General features: G+C 42.0%; 2 protein-coding genes across 3 annotated transcripts in view; one reads left to right on the top strand and one right to left on the bottom strand.

Moving 5' to 3' along the window:
• The first annotated feature begins 6,535 nt into the window (after window positions 1–6,535).
• On the top strand, window positions 6,536–7,811 carry SAYSD1 (SAYSVFN motif domain containing 1). Its single transcript, XM_027906029.1, has 2 exons — window positions 6,536–6,701; window positions 6,780–7,811. Exons 1-2 carry the CDS (start codon window positions 6,543–6,545, stop codon window positions 7,065–7,067), a joined length of 447 nt encoding a protein of 148 aa, XP_027761830.1. The 5' UTR covers window positions 6,536–6,542; the 3' UTR covers window positions 7,068–7,811.
• Window positions 7,812–12,181: 4,370 nt separating this feature from the next.
• GLP1R (glucagon like peptide 1 receptor) overlaps window positions 12,182–18,482 on the bottom strand; it is an 88,188-nt gene continuing 81,887 nt past the window's right edge. For both annotated transcript variants that reach the window (XM_027906031.1, XM_027906032.1), the window contains 2 exons: window positions 17,923–17,964; window positions 12,182–13,005 (listed from right to left, as the gene is read on the bottom strand). In XM_027906031.1, the coding sequence (XP_027761832.1) occupies window positions 12,838–13,005; window positions 17,923–17,964 (210 nt within the window). In that variant the 3' untranslated portion in view covers window positions 12,182–12,837. The remainder of the gene's footprint in view (window positions 13,006–17,922; window positions 17,965–18,482) is intronic.

Below are 18,482 nucleotides of genomic sequence, written 5' to 3'. Positions count from 1 at the left end.
GCAAATGCTGTCTTTCGGCAAGTCTTTTGTGGATTCGAGACTTTCTACTACCTTGCTTTTCTTTTCTCATTTTGCTTTATATAAGCTTTTCTTCCAGATCTTTATTCCATTTATTAAAACAAATACTGACATGAAAAATACTCTGTGAACTATCAAATGTAACTTAAAAAAATCAAGGAACTCTGATTACTAAAAAGTTCTGTACCACTATTGCACCTTTTACTCTGGTTGTACCCTTTGAGGTTCCTGTGTTTTCTTTACAATCATGAGGATAAATTTCTTGGTAGTTTCTTAATGAATTAAAAGTCATTATTTGGGGGGTAAGATCCAAAACAGCATGTAATTACCTAGAGTAGGGCTGATATTTAATCAGACCCTTACACACAGATCAGTTGCAGTTTGGACTCTGCCTTGATCCCAAATGACAGTTATTACATGCAAGATAGAGTAGGTGCAGCCACCTAAACATGAGGGACTTGAACAGAATTTAGATTGCATTGCTGCAATCCAAGACAGCCATGCACAAAATCTCTGCCCTGCCCTGGGGATTAGAAATACTTTATTCAGAAAGCTTTCTTGGGTGCTTCTGTGTCTACAGAAGTGCTGTCATATTAAGTGAGCAGAGCACCCTCATGTCCTATTTTCTATAAAATTAATTTGTGATTCTCAAACACTCATCCCTAGGGGTGGTAAATTGCTCTGGTACATGGCTGAGATATCTGATAGCCCTGGATTCAACTCAGAGTATTAAAAAATAATCACCAGTTCCAACAGAAAATGAATGATTGCTTGGGGAACTTCGTACCTGTGGTGAGGCCCCCACTTTGTATGATGTATCACAGTTCGACCATTTCCCCACTGAACACTAGATTTTTCACAGCTGATTCTGATGATGTCCCAGCCTTGACTCCTTGCATTGGTGGAATATAAAGCTTTCTGCCCCTACCTTCCTCACAGGGTTCACAAACCAATAAAAATTCCTTCTATAACTGAAAGATGAATTTAGGGATTAAGTACTAGTGTATCTGTTTTTTACTTCTGTGTGCCATCCACTGAGTTTCAGTAGTGGACCCCTCCAGAACCTTTGTGTATTACTGAAGGCAGTTTAGAGCTCAAAGCTTCTGTTGCAATGAAAATCAGCTATTTGCACTATTCTGTAGCAAAGTTTGGAATTAAGTAGTTGGAATATAATATGTTTAAATACCGATTTGGAAAAGAGCTTTTCATGCTGAAAGGCTCATTCTCTTAGTGGACTGCCTATTTTTTTCCTGTTTTTGAAAGCATTAGAGAAGGCTTTATTCCTAACCTTTAGCTGTGATCTGATTGAGCAGTTTCACTTCCAGTGGTAAACATCATAAATATTCCAAAATCTAGCATAGGTGTTGGGCCTAAAAGGTGATTATAAAAAGGAGAAATTGCTAAAAAAGAGTAAACAGATAATATTTTCATACAATCCAACAGCTTGCCAGAAGTAATAGTTTGGACTTTTGTCCTGTGGATTACATGAAGATACACATATTCAACTATTTTGTTTTAGGTAAACTAATTTCTTTCATGTACAGCCAAGGAGGAACAGGAATGCCATGATGTCTCTCCCTCATTCATGTTGTAGTCTGCTGAATAATTTGTGGGAATTAAGAAATAGCCCTTATGCCTGGTATACCTATCTCAGGGGCACAGATGAAGTCTCACCCTTATTTGAACTGTTTATAAGAAAATTACATTTATCAGCAAGAGCCTGAGGTTCCAACCAGCTGGCTGGAATGTGCACTGCCAGCTGCAATGATAGCTCAGTGTTTCTAGACAACGATTTGCCCGATCATATAGGGCAGAGGCTTGAAGGCATGAGAAAAGGTTGCTGCAACACCTTTCTGGGCGTTCTGCCCCTCTAAAAATTAAGTAGTCAGTGTTGTGATGCCCTTTGTGTTTTTGTGGAAATGGCTGTATAAAACTGGCAGCCAATGTGAGCATTAAGGCTTACAGTGCACACTTAATGAAAGACTTCTGAAGACTGAGTGTGTATGTGTGTAAGGAGATAATGTAGTCCCCTTCTGTCTTCCTCACTCTTTATTCAACTTACAGCATATAGAATTTTCTATATTTTAAACTCCAATGGATTTGAAGGAAATAGACGTGGAACTAGAACTGAGATCTACAACAGGGTTTAGGATCTTCTCTGACATTCTGTTTACTTCCTTTTTCCTGTCTGGAGAAATACTATTACAGCATCTAGTTCTAGAATGTTGGGGTTAAGTGCTACACAAACCTAGAAAAAAAAATATTCATTCCAAGCCCAAAGAGCCTTCTGTATTTCCAGAAAATACTTTCACAAAAGTACTTTGATAATTAATTAACAAATGATTTTTCAAAAAAAAATTTTTGAGAAGAGTAGACTGATTAAACCCAATATGACATTGACTGACAGGAGACACAAACCAGGTTTCCTTTCCCTTAAGTTATAAGGAATACCAAGTGGCAAATGCCTCTTTTCCCACACTAGCTATATGATAAAAATCAAAAGGCAATATTCTGAAATTCTGAAATTTTAGAACAGTTTTTCAAAACCTTGACTTTGGAATCAGGTCAAAGTTATGAATACAGCAAAACAATCCCACCCAGAGTGCTCATTGGGTGTTATCTTCTACATGCAATAAAATAGCTCATTTCCCTTTTCTGTTACAATGATTTCACTAAGTATCTGACATTTACAGCTAGCATTGCACTAGTGAGGGATTTTCACTCTGTTCTTTTCCTCAAATGGAAGTTTCCCATGAAATGGTAAGGAACATTTCAGAATTGTGACAGAAACATTAATAACTCTGCATTGCCCAATTTTAAACGTGCTTAAATATAGAGTATTTCAATATATAAAGCAGTAACATAAGTGCTAGTGTCTCAGAAACTTTTAGTATGCACTGCTGAATATACAAATGTACATGTTTCAAAACCACACAGACATGAAAACTTGCAATTCAGAACCTAAAGTAGTTCAATAAAAGAATAAAATAAAAAATTTCCTTCCGTCTAATGGCAAGGTACCCTAATGCTGCTATTTTACAAAGGAAAACGAATGACCATTTTTTACAAAGGAAGCAGCTCTTCTCTGTAGTTTAGAACTGATTAGTAAATGGATATGCAGGAAGCTTTTTGTGGAATTAGACAAATATGAGTCTGTGCACTTCAATCTATTTTATACATGTTCTGCAAGACCTCAACAACTAGAGCTAATGTTCCCTCAGCTCCATTGAACTAATTAAGCTAGGTCGTTATATTAATAATGGGTTGCCCTTCTGTCTGCATTTATGGCACTTAGCAAGTCAGTGCAAGAGTGAACGCTTTTCTCACGAAGAAGAGAGCTCCTGACAATGAATTAGATTAATCCATCAAGAGAATTAATGTGACTTGATTACTGAAAAATCTGGCATACACAAACAGGTATCTGCAGCTGAAGGAAGTAAGCAACAACACTCCAAAACACAGAGAAAGGCTCTGAGCCTGTACTATTGAATAAAGAGGTGGCTGACACCAAGACATGGTGACAGGCTGCTGATGTGGTACATGCAAAGGGTGCCACAGGATCTCAGTGTTGCTATCAGTGCTTAGGTTAACTCAGCAGAGTTGATATTTTGCCACAAATAGTTCTAATGCCACTTGCCATGTAAAAATACCTCAGTGAATTAGTTTCAGTTCTCTTCTTTAAGGGGCATGAAAGAGCAGAGATACTTGAAAAATAATTAAGAAAAACTCTGCAGTCATCGCCCCAAAGCCATGCACTTTGGGCATGGCTTTGACAGCTTTCTTGTTTTGTCAATTCTTTCAGCAGCCTCTTCACCTCCTTCAGTTCACTTGCTGATAGAGTGTGATAGACAAAGTTCCTAATGGTTTGGAACATTAGTCCCTAAGCTGGTGATAACTGGCTGAGAGCAGAATGCAATAATCCCCCTGTATCATAAATACTAAAATGTAATGAAAAGTTGATAGCTGGGATAAAGGAAAAAGTTTCAAAATTGCTGAAGTGGAAATTTATAAAGAACAAAGGTTTTCTTCTTGGCTGAGAGAAATATGCATGAGAACTTCTATGTAGTATAATTTAGTATGAAACAAATTAAAAAAGAAATCCTAAGTTTTTAAAGTGATCTTAATGCTGCTTCCTAAAACTGATGGGCAGTTTTAGGACTTCTGTTATCAAGAACGCAGATTTAGAGATTTATCAATTAATCAGTGGCTGCATCAAAGGGGAGAAACACTTGGCTCATAGACTCACACCTACAGACCCACCGTATTCAATTTGTTTTTCTCATACATAGTGAGAAAGGCATGAAGTGATTCGAGTCCCACAGAAGTGTTCTTCAGCCTTTCCATGTCCCCTCTGCACTCCCACTCACAGGCTGAGGATCCCAAGATTAGGACTGGTGAACTGCCAAAGACCTTTGTAGGCATTGGAGTAGGGAACAAATTGCCCATATGGTTTGTTAAACAAACAAACAAAACTGTCTATTCAATTAAGCTATTTGTTTAAAACAAGATATATTGAAGTAACTTAAAACTTTATGGGTACAAATTTGTATAGGTATTTGTCTGCAGTGTAACACTCATTTACAGACGAGTTTACTGGAGTGCTCTTAGGCCTCAAAGGCCTGATTCATGGCACTGTTCTACGTGTTTCCTAACAATACATGACAATACAGGTAGCTCGGCAAAGCCATAAAATAGCTATTTGGATGTATAATAGCAAACATATAGTAAACACAGTAAATTTTGAATCCAATCTGACAGCATGGGAATCACTTGGTGCAGCCTGCAAAGAAGGGATTAAGCTCAGGTATAACTACTAGTTTGACTAATGATGTGTACAGAACAAGGAGCTATTTCAATGAACACTAGAACAAGAGGTAGAAAAAACCATCAAAACAAAATGATGCCCTGCGCAGGATATATTAAAACATTTTTGACAGTTATTTCAAAATCAAATTTCCACAAATAAAGAGAAAAATGTCATTCATTGTGGCACTTTTTGTAAAGTCGGAAGGTTAAAAGAAAATAATTTTGTAACTGAGCATAAAACAGGCATTTGAAAAATGATTTAGCTGGGAAAAAACACAATTTTTTCCACATTAAGATAACTTAAGAACACCCAAATTGATTTTTATTAGGCTTCTCATAATCACTTCTGAGCTGACACATGCATGAGACATTCAGCCCCAAAGGTCACTTCTGAGAAGGCTATAAGTAACTGGAAACAGCACTGCAGGATGAAATGATGTCTCATTGCCGACTATTACTGCTGGAGAGTGATGAATATTTTACTCCTGAGGCTAAGAGACAGATCCTGTAAATAAATTTTTATTTCTTGACAAAGCTGATAGCTGAAACATGATGTGATAGAGCTGGTTTTCACCATCATAGTTTTTTATTTAAAGAGAGGGCAAGATGGATGCTGGCAAGGCCTGTGGGCCTGTGTTGGAGGGAGCTCACCACACACTCACTGCACAGCCAGCAGCAGGTAGTACAGGGAGAGCCCTGGCTCCTCACATCCCATGGTGAGTGGCCATGGTCACAGCAGCGCCCTCCTCCTCCTCCTTCACACTGCCCCTGCCCAGGCTGCTCAACACTCTTCTAAAATGTCTGCTCGAATACCCAATGCAAATCATAGAATCACAGAATTAACTGGGTTGGAAAAGACCTCCGAGATCATCAAGTCCAACCCTTGATCCAACCCCACTGTGATTTCTAGATCATGGCACTCAGTGCCACATCCAGCCTCATCTTAAAAACCTCCAGGGACGGTGAATCCACCACCTCTCCGGGCAGGCTATTCCAATGCCTGATCACTCTCTCTGTAAAGAACTTCTTTCTGATATCCAACCTAAACCTCCCCTGGCAGAGCTTAAGCCCGCACCCTCTTGTCCTGCTGCTGATTGCCTGGGAGAAGAGACCGACCCCCACCTGGCTACAACCTCCTCTCAGGTAGCCAGGAGAAGAGGAGGCTCAGAGGAGACCTTATCACTCTCTACAACTCTCTGAAAGGAGGCTGTAGCCAGGTGGGAGTCGGCCTCTTCTCCCAGGCTGTTAGTGAAAGGACAAGAGGACACAGCCCCAAGCTGCGCCAGGGAAGGTTCAGATTGGACATTAGAAGGAATTCATTCACAAAAAAGGGTGATTAGATATTGGAACGGACTGCCCAGGGAGGTGGTGGAGTAAACGACCCTGAAGGTGCTTAAGGAAAGGCTGGCCATGGCACTTAGTGCCATGGTTTAATTGACATGGTGGTGTTCGATCATAGGTTGGACTCAAGGTCTCTTCCAACCTGACTGATTCTGTGAAAACAAAACACAAGAGGAGATCCCTGGTGAAATACAGCTTTTCTCCAGGCCAGTGGGCCAGCTTTACTATCCATACAGGGCAGCGAGGTGAGGTGCAGCCCCCACCTACGACTCCCCACGGTGCTGATCCAGCCCTCCTCCTTCCCCGTTTTTTTCTGTTTCCACCGGCCCCGCCTCCTCACGGACCCGTCACGGCCCTGGCGCAGGCGCGGTTGGGCGATGTCGGCGGCCGTGGAGCGGCGCCTGGCTCAGTTCCGTGCAGCCCGCGGTAACGCTGCGGCCGCTCCGCGCCCCGCGGACCCGCCGGGAGTATCCGCGGCTCCAGAGCCCGCCGAGGGACCGCGGGCCGCGGTGGGCCCGGGCGGCGATGCCGCTCAGGTGAGCGCCGAGGCGGGCGGGGCGGGGGTGCGGTGGCCGGTCGGTGCCTGACGCCGCGTCTCGCTGCCGTCTCCGCAGGTCTGTCCCGCCCCGACGGCTCCGGTGTGGGCGCGCCCGCTGCTGCTGAAGGTGCTTCTCTGGGCCGTGCTGCTGGCGCTGTTCGCCGAGCTGGAGCTGGGGCTGCCCTACTTCGTCCTCTCCCTGCTCTACTGGATGTACGCCGGCACCCGCGGCCCCGCCGAGCGGCGGCCCGGCGAGCTCAGCGCCTACTCCGTGTTCAACCCCGGCTGCGCCGCCATCGCCGGGACGCTGACGGCCGAGCAGCTGGAGCGGGAGCTGCACTACCGGCCCGCCGCGGGCAGGTAGCGGCCGGCCCGGCGGGGACAGCCGCAGTGCTGGGCCGGCCCCACCGCCGCCCCACGGACCCGAGGAAGGGCCGGCCGGGGAGGAGACGGGGGTTGTCTCTATGCAAAACGCCTTCCGAGCCTTACTGCTGGCCCCGAGCCCCCCGCCGCCCCCCGGTCCCGAATAAAGCCGTAGCAAAGGCCGCGCTCTAGTCTGGTTTCCTGGGGGCCGGGCAGCTGCTGCGGCCGCTGTCGGGCGGCCCCGAGAGGCACGGCCTTGTCACAGCTGTGGCTGCCAGCGTGTCAGCTGGCGCATTTCAGCTCCACAGGAGCTTTGCCGCAGCTTTTGACTACACGTTGACAGAATGGTCCAACCGCTGCTCTTCGCAGTGCTGGCTGGAACCCTCTGTCTGAAGAAAAGACACGAAGAAGCACTGTCCATGTATCTAAAATAGTCTGCAGTTTCAGTTTGCACTCATGCCTTTGATCTAACACAAACATCTGATTATCATGCAGAGTCCCCATTTGCTTCATATTAGTTCTCATCAATTGTAACATAAGCAAAAAACCTCCAACTTATTCCTGGCTGGTGTACTTTTATGATACACCACTCTTCTTAATATACAGATCATTACATTAAACCAAATCTGCCCAGCAAAGTGGAAGAGTCACCATCCCTGAAGTGTTCAGAAAACAGGTGAGAACACTTAAGAACATGTTTTAGCGGTGATTGTTGTGGTGGTGCTAGGTGGACAGCTGGACTTGACCTTAAGGGTCTTTTCCAGCCTTAACGATTCTTTGTTTCAGTGAAACCATTAAGTCATAGTGAAGAGCAGCTGCTAGAACTTGTGCCTCTGAGGACAAAGCTGAGAAAACCCACAAATTGGTCCTTCAAATCCTGCTTTGTTATGTCTTTTCTAATTTAACAGTTAAACACAGGCTTGACTTACCACAAGTTTCATCACTGGTTGTGGAAACAAAAGGAATTGGTGTTTTCAATTTAACTGGACTGGAAAGAGATTAATAGATTAAAGCCCACGTAATATGTTAACACTGCTAAGCATCTCTCAGTAGTTAAACATCTCTCAGTAGCTCTCCACAGCACTCTCACAGCTTCTGTCTTGGGCCTTTGTATAATTTCCAAATGCTGATATTTAAAGCCAACCACAGAAGTTTGTGATTTACACATATTCCACCATCCTCTAGTAAATATCCCTCAGAGTTCTCATTATTATTACAGATTCCTTTTGACTGTACAAATAACAAAAGCACAGAGTATGCTGAGTTGGAAGGGACCCACAAGGATCACAGAGTCCAACTCTTGGCCCGGCACAGGACCATCCTTGATGCTGTGACCACTTCCCTGGGGAGCCTGTTCCAGCACCCAACCATCCTCTGGGTGAAAAACCTCCTTCTAATATCCAACCTAAACCTCCACTGACACAACTTCAGGCCATTCCCTCAGGTCCTGTCACTGGTCACCACAGAGAAGAGATCAGTGCCTGCCCTTCCTCTTTCCCTCACAAGAAAGTTGTAGAATGCAAAGACGTCTCCCCTCAGTCTCCAGGCTGAGCAGACCAAGTGCCCTCAGCCTCTCCTCACACGGCTTACCCTCAAGGCCTTCACCATCTTCATTGCCCTCCTCTGGACACTCTCTAACAGCTTAATATCTTTCTTATATTGCAATGCCCAAAACTGCACACAATATTCAAGGTGAGGTTGCCCCAGTGCAGAGCAGAGCAGGACAATCCCTTCCCTCACCTGGCTGGCGATGCTTTGCCTGATGCCCCCCAGGACACAGTTGGCCCTCCTGGCTGCCAGGGCACTGCTGACTCAGATTCAACGTGCCATTGACCAGGACCCCCAGGTCCCTTTCCTTGCCACTGCTTTCCAGCATCTCATTCCCCAGTCTCTCTGTACATCCACGGTTGCCCCATCCCAGGTACAGGATCCAGCACTTCCCCTTTTTGAACTTCACATGGTTCGTAATTGCCCAGCCCTCTAATTTGTTAAGGCCTCTCTGCAGGGCCTCCCTGCCTTCAAGGGAGTAAACAACTCCTCCAGTTTTGTGACATCTGCAAACTTGCTTAATGTCCCTTCCAGTCCTGTGTCCAAGTCATTTATGAAGAGGCTGAAGAGCACAGGGCCTAAGATGGAGCCCTGCAGAACCTCGCTAATGATGCTGCATTTTGGTTTTGATTACCATAGGCTCTGCAAGCTGTAGTGGACACAGATTAGCAAATATAAATCTTTGTCTCCTCAGAAGAACCATGAACTGTGAACCTTTCCATTCTTAAAAACTATTCTAATTATAGGTCAAGAAGTAGTCAGATGATACTCAAAACACCTGTAAACAATGAAATTTTGTGAGTTGAAACTTTATTCACAACAATAAAAATAAACATCAGCGTAGTGTTTATGGGGAGTTGATAATCTGACATCCTGTACAGTTCGATTCTGTGGGTGTTTTTTAAAACAAGGAAATACATGCAAATAAATATTAAATATAAGGTAAGATTTGGGAAATTATAAAACTTCATAGCAGCAATGCTGGAAATAAAGTTTTCACTTGCTATAAATTCTAGTTGCGCTATGTCCAGATGGATTTATAGGCTCTTGTATTTAATGCTTCATGAAACAAGTTATCACAAGAAGTGAGAATGAAGGTGGAAGGCACAAGAAATAAAAACTGACACAGTTAATCTGTTCCAGTGCTCTGTGTTGGTTTGCTTATTTCATGCTACCCAAATAAATGTACATTACACATTTTGAAATAGAGACGGCATGAATAACAAAGGCTTGTAAAAGGTTTTACTGAAGTAGATAAAGAATGATGGAGAAATTGGCATTGAGGCCTTGCTTTGTCTCTAAATACATGAATACTGTAATTCTGCTTTGGTGGCAATAACTTTCACTGAGTTATTTTTAGGGGGGATTTAAAAAAGTTTGAAAAAGTGAGAGCTCAGTAGGAGAGGGAAACAAAAATTCCTCCATAACCCTCTGCTTGTGTTCCTCCACAACCCTTTGATCTCACTTTTTTACCTTATTTTTCTCTTGTATTTTAACAAGGCAGAAATTACCAAGATAAGTTTGACATCTGGTGCTGGAGCTATTGTGGGCCCAAAGCGCTCACTTCACTTCTCAAATGACTAGGAGGGCCAAGAAGAGCCTACTAACTCAAAAGCATGTCAAGCTGTTGAAAGAATCTTGTGACAGCAACTAAGTGCAGGTTTGTTACCACACAGGGAAATGCTCTCTATTCCTATGACTTTCTTCTTTCATTTGTTACATACACTTTTTTTCCCAGCATAGTAGTGAGTTAAAACACTTCTGTAACTTCTGTTGTCATAGCAAAATTATCATCTTGCTAACAGCTGCGCAAGCAGCAGAAACTTTTTTTTCCCAGGTCTGCACCCAACTAAGTGGGGCCCTGGAAAACGAGTATCCACTCTTGAATATTAATGAGTGAAATTATTCCCTCCAGTATGCATTATCCTACAGCTTCAAATTTCATCTGTCATCATGCTGCCTTTTCACCTACCAGTGACTATCGTTTTTTTCCTATTCAAAGCACATCAGAGTACATGGTAGATAAAAACATCAAGCATACTCTCTACGTATATGAAGCTAATTAATTATATTTTAGGATACCAGTTAACACCTGCATGTGGTAGTCAAGTATTGTATTGATGGTCACACAACACAGAAGCTAGTTATTAAATTTACAGAAGAACCTGAGGTGCTTCATTCCAAAGTTAGCTCTGCAACTGATGTTAGGGAGGGAAGGCCTGGAAATGGCCCACATAGAAGCCAGCATGCTAAACATATATAAGCCAGCCTGAGAACTGTGGTGGATTTCTACAAACATGTCTGACTTTCTCCCTGGAGCTCAATTACAAGTATTATAGCAGAAGAAGGTAACACATCCTCTCTTAATTCAATTCTAACCTGGTGATTGCAAAACTAATCCACGCTGTTGGCAATTCGGATTCTAACACAATGATTAAATAACCCCATGCAAAGCAATCTAGCTTCAGGCAGAAAAAATGCTAAATTACATCCCAGAATATCCAGTCCATTTTCTTGGTAATGGGGGCTGTGAATGCAAGTGCAAAGAGACTTGAAAACTGGGGGCTGGGGGGGAGGGGGGGCAGTAGCGGTGGTGGTGTGTTATTTCTAAGTATTTCTTAACTGCTATGCCATGGAAGTTACTTACTAAACAGTCTCTGAACAGGGAAATCTCAGGGCTAGTCTTTGGCCTTTGGCCTCTCTGTTGTAAAGGGAGCCCGAATAACAGCTGAGTAAAGATGTGTAACGCTTGTTATTGAGTGATGCAATGGATCACCTCCTGCTTGTAAAGGTACCTCTGTTTTTCCCCAGCAACTCTTGTAAACATCGGGGAGGGGAACACTAGGCAGTGCAAATGCAGTCACTGCAGGAGCCCTCTGTTTTAATCTCACAAAAGCACGTGGAGTTCTGGATAGAGGATAGTGGGGTTTGGTTGTGGTTTTTTTGTTTTGTTTTTGTTTTGTGGGGTTTGTTTTGTTTTGGTGTTTTTTTTGGTTTGTTTTTGTTTTGTTTTGTTTTGAATCCCACTCAAGGGAAGCAGGCAGATTCTGGAGGAGGATGGCGGCCCACCCCGGGTGGGAGCTGTCCTCGGTTCTGAACCCGAACCCCAGTGCAAGAGCTGCCTTCCCGCCCCTGAGTGCAGGTACCTCGTGTCTGGAGAAACGGACCAACGCTGGAGGAGAAACAAAAGTGAGCCCACAATGCCAGCTAGTGAACCTTTTCAATGACATGAGGTCTGCTAAGACCAGCAGTGGCCACCAGCTGACTGCTGTGTGCTTGCACCCATATGAAGCAGAGTAAAGCTTAGACAGAAAATATTCTCTTGAAGCAGAAGTCATTATCCCATCCCTGCGTGCCCACCAAAGAAGGAGAGTACCACTTATTATGGAAGTGCTGTGCATTTAGGGGACACTTTCATCCAAGTCAGCAGAGACAATGTGTACCTAATTCTGTAATTCTAGCAGATGAGGCCCTTAACAGATACTGGCTTTGGTGGTTGTTTTTTTTGTTTGTTTGGTTCATTTGTTGTTTTTGTTGGGTTTTTTTTTTTGTTTGTTTTTGTTTTTGTTTTTTTTTTGCAAGTGAAGCTTAAAAAGAGCATTCAGAAGTGTTCAAGTGTTCACCAAACTACCTGCTGTAAATCGATAAACCTTCAGGATGCTGTCCTTCACCTACACAGAAAACAGGTTAACGTATTTTTTTCAACTTTAACTTTGGGAAACTCCTACTACAAAACTGGTTCTTCCCTGAAATGTGAGTTGTGTCCCACTATTTTTTTTCTATAAATGGTGATAGCACCTTACCCTGTCCCCATAGAAGTCTAAATGTATTTTTTGGCAATAATCATATTCTGCATCGTTGTAATTTAATCAGTCAATCACTCAGCTCGCCTACTCAACAGTAATAAGCCATTGACCCCGTGGTTTCAGACTGGATCAATGCTATGCTTAAGTTTTGGACACCTGGAGGCCTTGTGTGCAAATAGGAAGAAACTCTTTAACTTACTTTAGACGTGATCAATGTTTTCCTCTGATGATGCTAATGATTACATTAGCAGATTGCTTTCCCTAGAAACCTTTGTCCAACAGGCTGCAGGCAATGAGCATCATATGCTTAAGTTTCTTGCTGGAGATGGCATACTTAAGCCACTTGCTGGGGTATTTAAAGGTTTTCAGGTATATTATACAGTTCATTGTTCTCAGTCTGATTCACCTGCAGAAATCTCAGCTGAACGTGGCCTGACAAGTGGCAGCATAGACGCTACTGCCTACCGTGCCTCCGCTACTGATGCTGTTGGCTGGACACTTCAGAGGTTTCATACTGCTGTCTCTCTGGACATACAGATGTTCTAATCTCCAGCGCTCCCAGCTTTTCCGAAATTCCATCTGAACCTAACAGAAGCAAAGAAGAAAACAAAAGGAATGAATGTAGAACTCATCAGCTCTTTAAATGACTCCATTTGCATTAGAAAAGAGCAAGGGAAAAAAGGGGAAAAGAAAGATACCACACTACTGAGTAAAGCTGAATATGCTTTAAAACCCGCAATATTATTGCTTCAAATTATCCAATTATCTCATTAGTCTATTGAAGAGTATTTCACATTTAAAATAATGACATTCTTGTTTACTTGTAGAAATAAAGCTCTTTTATGCACCAGAAAATCTTACCTTCATTATTTTACTCTAAATTGTATTCACCTGCAATACTGATTGTACTCTGCGCTCTAGCAATACTAACAATTAAGTTGATTTTGCTTATCAGCCATGAAATGTCTGAAAAGATTGGCTTCCTGCTCAATACTGTCACCACAGGCATTCTTACGAGTTCCGTTCTAACTTCTGGTTTGATTTAAACATTACTATGTTCTGGATTATTTTCGTTCTTTGAATTTTTATGTGTTTTTTTATTCCATACAAAAATGAAGATTTATTCAGATTTCAAAACAACAATTAAACAGATTGAAGGCTGTACTTGCTCCAGTTTAAATAGTAATTCTAGTATCTTGTTCCAGATACTAGCTTTTTTTTAAAGCTACAAAATATACTGATGTAGTCACAGGTTCTGGGTTAAACTGTGTAACCTCTGCACTCATTTGGAAGTTTTTCCAGGGTCTTTTCACTGCTACACAAGAACAGAATTTATATCTTCCAGTTCCATGGGCAAAGTTCTTGCCACTTGACCAAAGTAAGAATCTCCATTAGCTTTTAACACGTAAGGCAGAGGACAGAAAATTGAACACTTGGTACTCTAGATAGGAAGGCAGGAGTGCAACTACAGTAATCAATTAATTATGATGTGTACTTCAGCCTGGAAATAAGTTCACTACAGGTGGGTCACTCAAGTGAGCCTTCTATGGAGAGATGCTTTCTGTTTCCTTTTAGGATCTAGTACTGACCACCAAGAGATTAAATAAGTTGATGGCAGTTTCAGCATAGACTTGTCATCATTCCTGGGGCTGCTGAAACCTTCATAGTCTGTAGGAAACTTCCTAGGGAACCAGCTGCTCTCTGTCTGTCTCCTCTGCTTGTTCCCTGTGAAATAGTGAATCTGAGAGGCAGCCCTAAAAAAAAAAAAAAAGGAGCAAAGCCTTATATAACTAATTGTCTTCCCTTGTTGGGTACCTCTAGCACTGCTTATCAGCTCTGGGGTACAGCCCTTCTATTGAATATTGTCCTGATGGGAACCAGCTGCATCTCTGTGTTTCTGTCAATAGATTCTGTCCCTCTGGTATCACAAACAAATGGGTCAGAAGAGAAGATGCTAAGACAGAAGCTTGTGTTGTGCCACGGTAAGGGGGAGTTGTTGTGTTAAAAGGTGCACAAAGACACCAGAGAAAGATGGTGTGTCTGGGACAGCGTGGCATTGAAGAGTGAGGGAGAACAGCCAGATAAAGACAGAAATGCAGGAACCATACTGTCTGCAGGAGAAGAATTGACCATATTACCACCCCTTGGCACCTTTTGCAGGCATGGAAAACAACAGACAGCACTGGGAAAAAGCTGTTGTAGAGATTTACAGGCAAACCCTGAACAAAAGCATGAATGTACTGACTGACAGAATAAGTCAATGAGCAATAGAAATAGATACCTTCAAGTCAGTCAAAGGGAGGAAATGAGTCCTTCCTCTGGCTGCACATAACAGGCTAGAGCTATGATACAAATAGCCTGCAAGATTGAGATAAAGTGAATGGAAGACCTGAACAAAAGACTGTGGGAGAGGATCTATCTTAGGAATGGTTCTGTATGACAGAATATCAATTTTCCCTCCAAAGGTTAGGAAAAGGGTAGGGAGCAGCTCTGCTGTCTGCACTGAATAGAGCTTTTGCCTAGACGGATGTGAATGCATAACCAAGGGAACAGCTCAAGATTTATTTTGCAAAAAGGCAGTTCTCCAACACAGAAGACCTACAGCTCTTTCAGCAAAATAATTATCCTAGTAACTTCCATGTATCAGTAAGATTTCCCAGAGATAAGCTCTACAGGGAAAAGGAAACCAAGAACAAAGCTCCCATGACATACCAATTTTGTCTGGGTAGAGTTAATTTTCCTCAAAGTAGCTAGTATGGGGCTGTGTTTTGGATTTGTGATGAAAATGGTGTTGATAATACAGAATTTTTTTTTTTTTTTTTTGCTGAGAAATGCTTACACAGTGCCAAGGCATTTTCTGCTTCTCATCCCACCCATCCCACCATCCCAGACATCATGTAGGCTGGGCATGCACAAGAAGTTGGGAGGACAACTGCCTGACAATGGGAAGCACTGAATGAATTCCATGTTTTGCTTTAGTTGCATGCACAACTTTTACTTTACCTGTTAAACTGTCTTTATCTCAACCCATGTGTTTTCTCGCTTTTACTCTTTCAATTCTCTTCCCCATCCCACCAAGGGGGAGTGAGCAAGTGGCTACATGGGCTTAGTTGCTGGGGTTAAACCATGACACACGAGAAGGGGGAAGAAGAAAAATATTTATGTAGAGTATTTTGAAAGGGAAGAGGTAGGAGAATTTGAAAAAAACGGTGATGGAAGGTTAGAGGTGGAGAAGACTTCTCACAGAGACCAGTCGATTAAGCTTAATGCAGCTAATGGGGAAGGATGTTGAGAGTGTGGCAATGAATGTGGAATCTGATTACAAAAAAGTTAAATTCTGGTAAAAAAAAAATCTCAACAAATCATAGTAAAAGGAAACTAGGTCTGAAATGGGATGGAATGGACCTGATGGAAGAGTTTAATGAGTTGTCTGTATGGAGAATGAAAAGAAATTACAAGAAAAAGAATCATCTTAAACTAACTGGTGGAAAAAGGAAGCATGTCCGTGGTTTAAAATACTTCTTACAGAAAGCTGTATTAACTGCAGAAAAACTGGTCACATTAACCCTATCTCATTTTGCAAAGAACATCCGTGGTAACAGGCAATCTCATGAGACCCTGTCGTTTGCTTCAGAACAAGTTCAGAGAAAATCCAGAATCTTTCAGGTGAAATAAGACTTAAATATGAACATATTCTAGTGTTTTTCCAGAAGTAGATACTAGAAAAGGAGAACAATATCACTTCTAGCTAAATTTCTACTCTTGATCTGGACGCCAGGACTTGCAAAGAACTTTCATTCTGCATGGTTAAGGAAAAAGGAGTCAATGAGTCAGAGATAGATAAAAAATAAAATATAGACCACATTGCAAACAAGGATATTCTTTGGACACATATAGTGTGTCAGAAGACAAACAGTTTCTCATTTAGTTTAGGAAAAAAATTCTCATATAGAAAAGAAATAGAAGAGACTTTATTTAATCAAACTCTTTACATGGATTTATCTTATGGATGCTGATGAGTGGACTTGACAAAACCCTACTCCCTTCTTTTAACAAGAGCTAGAACAAACAGAATAATTCATCCTAGATTGTCAGTGCAGCTGAGCACACTGTGGTTAGATTTTAGGAACTGTATTACACAGGCAAGAGAATTATAGTAACAAGAGATTTGAAGGATCTCTTAGAAACACAGGTAAGCTCCCTCAAATGAAACAAGCCTACCTGTTTCAGGTTTGTAATAGAGTCTGGGCTATGATGTAACTTTGCCGTCATATCATGTGTAGGAAATTATTAGACATTACTCAGGAGAGGCCTGGCTACAGCTGCACAGGGGATGTATGAGCAAATGCCAAAGTGCATCAAAAGAAATACACAATGCACCAGCAGACGGTGCTGCATGTCACGATTAAAGTACACCTGTAAAGCTGTACAAGAAATTTGAAACATATATTCTCTAATTCATGCTTGAGTAAAGCCTGCTGATACCTACCTTTGAGTTTCATAAGCAGTATAATAAACAGATTCACTTAGACAAAATCTTATCCACAAGCTAAAAAAGTAAACATTCTCCTGCAAGGCTTAGTGCAGGATGCCTGCTGCTTTTCTGTTGACTCCAGCCTGGCCATAATGACACAAGTAGTGTACTTTTCCACCAATTCCAATTCCTTGATGAGGCCTGTCTCTTAATAGGTGATCTTGAATTACCATGGTAAGAAGTAGATTTAGTGTGAGTGTAAAACACATTAATGTGCATTTAATTTAATAAGGTACTGATGAATGGGTAGTGTTTGCTTCCCTTGCAAATCTGGTTGATGAATGAATGAATGAATTGTAATAATCACTTGGAAGGTAACATGAGGGATTCCTGCAATATGGAAACAGAATTATATCCTCTCACCCAGCAAGGCTGGGATTCAGCAGAATCCACAGGAGATGGTGTTTGCAATCAATTACTCAAAGCCAGACACATTTCTTCTGGGCCTGTGGGAGAGCTCACCACACTGTGAAGTTCAGTTTCTTAATGAGAGAGTGATAATGTCTTCAAGAGCTGGGCCACAGGGGAACCAAATGAAAGCAAACTATACAGCAAAAGCCATGAGGATTCTCCAGCTTCAACAGTCAGTGGAGTTGAGTTCACAGAATAAAAAGGGCTCCACTCCCACATTCACCAAAACAAGGAAATAAGAAGCACTATGAGACAGATTAGAAGAGCACCTATAATTCTTTTAAAAAGGATTCCAGCAGTCCAAACTGTACAACTGTACGCAAGACAATTTGTGAGATTCCACATCTACAAATAGGAACCCTAAATTATACTGCCTGAATTCCTTCCAACGACATTTGTCTCTTGAGTTATCCTGTGCAGCTGTACAGGGAGGGATCTGTAAAAAAAAGTGAAACTTCTGAAAAAAGGACAATATAGCAGTTCAAGACCATTTTCAATTTTCCTTTCCTACACTGTATGCTGATAAGGCAAATTGGAACAAATGGTGTCTCTCTTACCTCATTATTGATGAAACAGTAAAGAATTGCAACCATCAGCCCCTGAAATCAACAAAAACCAGAAGAACAGTCAGCAGAGCAGTTTCCTTGCTTTGCCAAACAAAACAGCAGAAGTCTAGAGGCTCCACATTGGCATGTCCATGGTAAGACTGAAAGGTGGAGACAATCTTTGGCCCTTATCAGCTCTGATGGCAGAGGAGAGGTTTGACCAAACTATGTCTCAAAGCACATCATCTTAGGAAAAATGAGTTACTGTTTTTTTCAACCTGTTATTTTTGTTAAATGATTCCTTTCTCCTTCTTTTTCCTTACCTGGTTTCAAGCTATAAACACTTCATAAGTGAGCAATTCACAGAGGTCTTAAATACATCTCTGTGCTTGATAAACAGGGTTTTAGTGAGTGTGCAGGGAAACTAAAGGAATAATGATTTCCTTAAACAACGAGACTTTCAAAATAGCCTTTACCTAAGGAAACAGTTAAATAAAAGTCACAATAAGCCTACGTCCTCTTCACATGCAGTTACAGCTGTAGACCTCTCACAGCACAGATTTTCCAAGGAG

Source organism: Empidonax traillii, unplaced genomic scaffold (genome assembly GCF_003031625.1).
Source record: "Empidonax traillii isolate 1590-97213 ecotype Southwest subspecies unplaced genomic scaffold, ASM303162v1 scaffold1240:size150306, whole genome shotgun sequence".
In the NCBI taxonomy this organism is placed as follows: Eukaryota; Metazoa; Chordata; class Aves; order Passeriformes; family Tyrannidae; genus Empidonax; species Empidonax traillii.
Note: the sequence above shows the minus strand (reverse complement) of the source record. Positions and strands in the feature narration are given on the sequence as shown.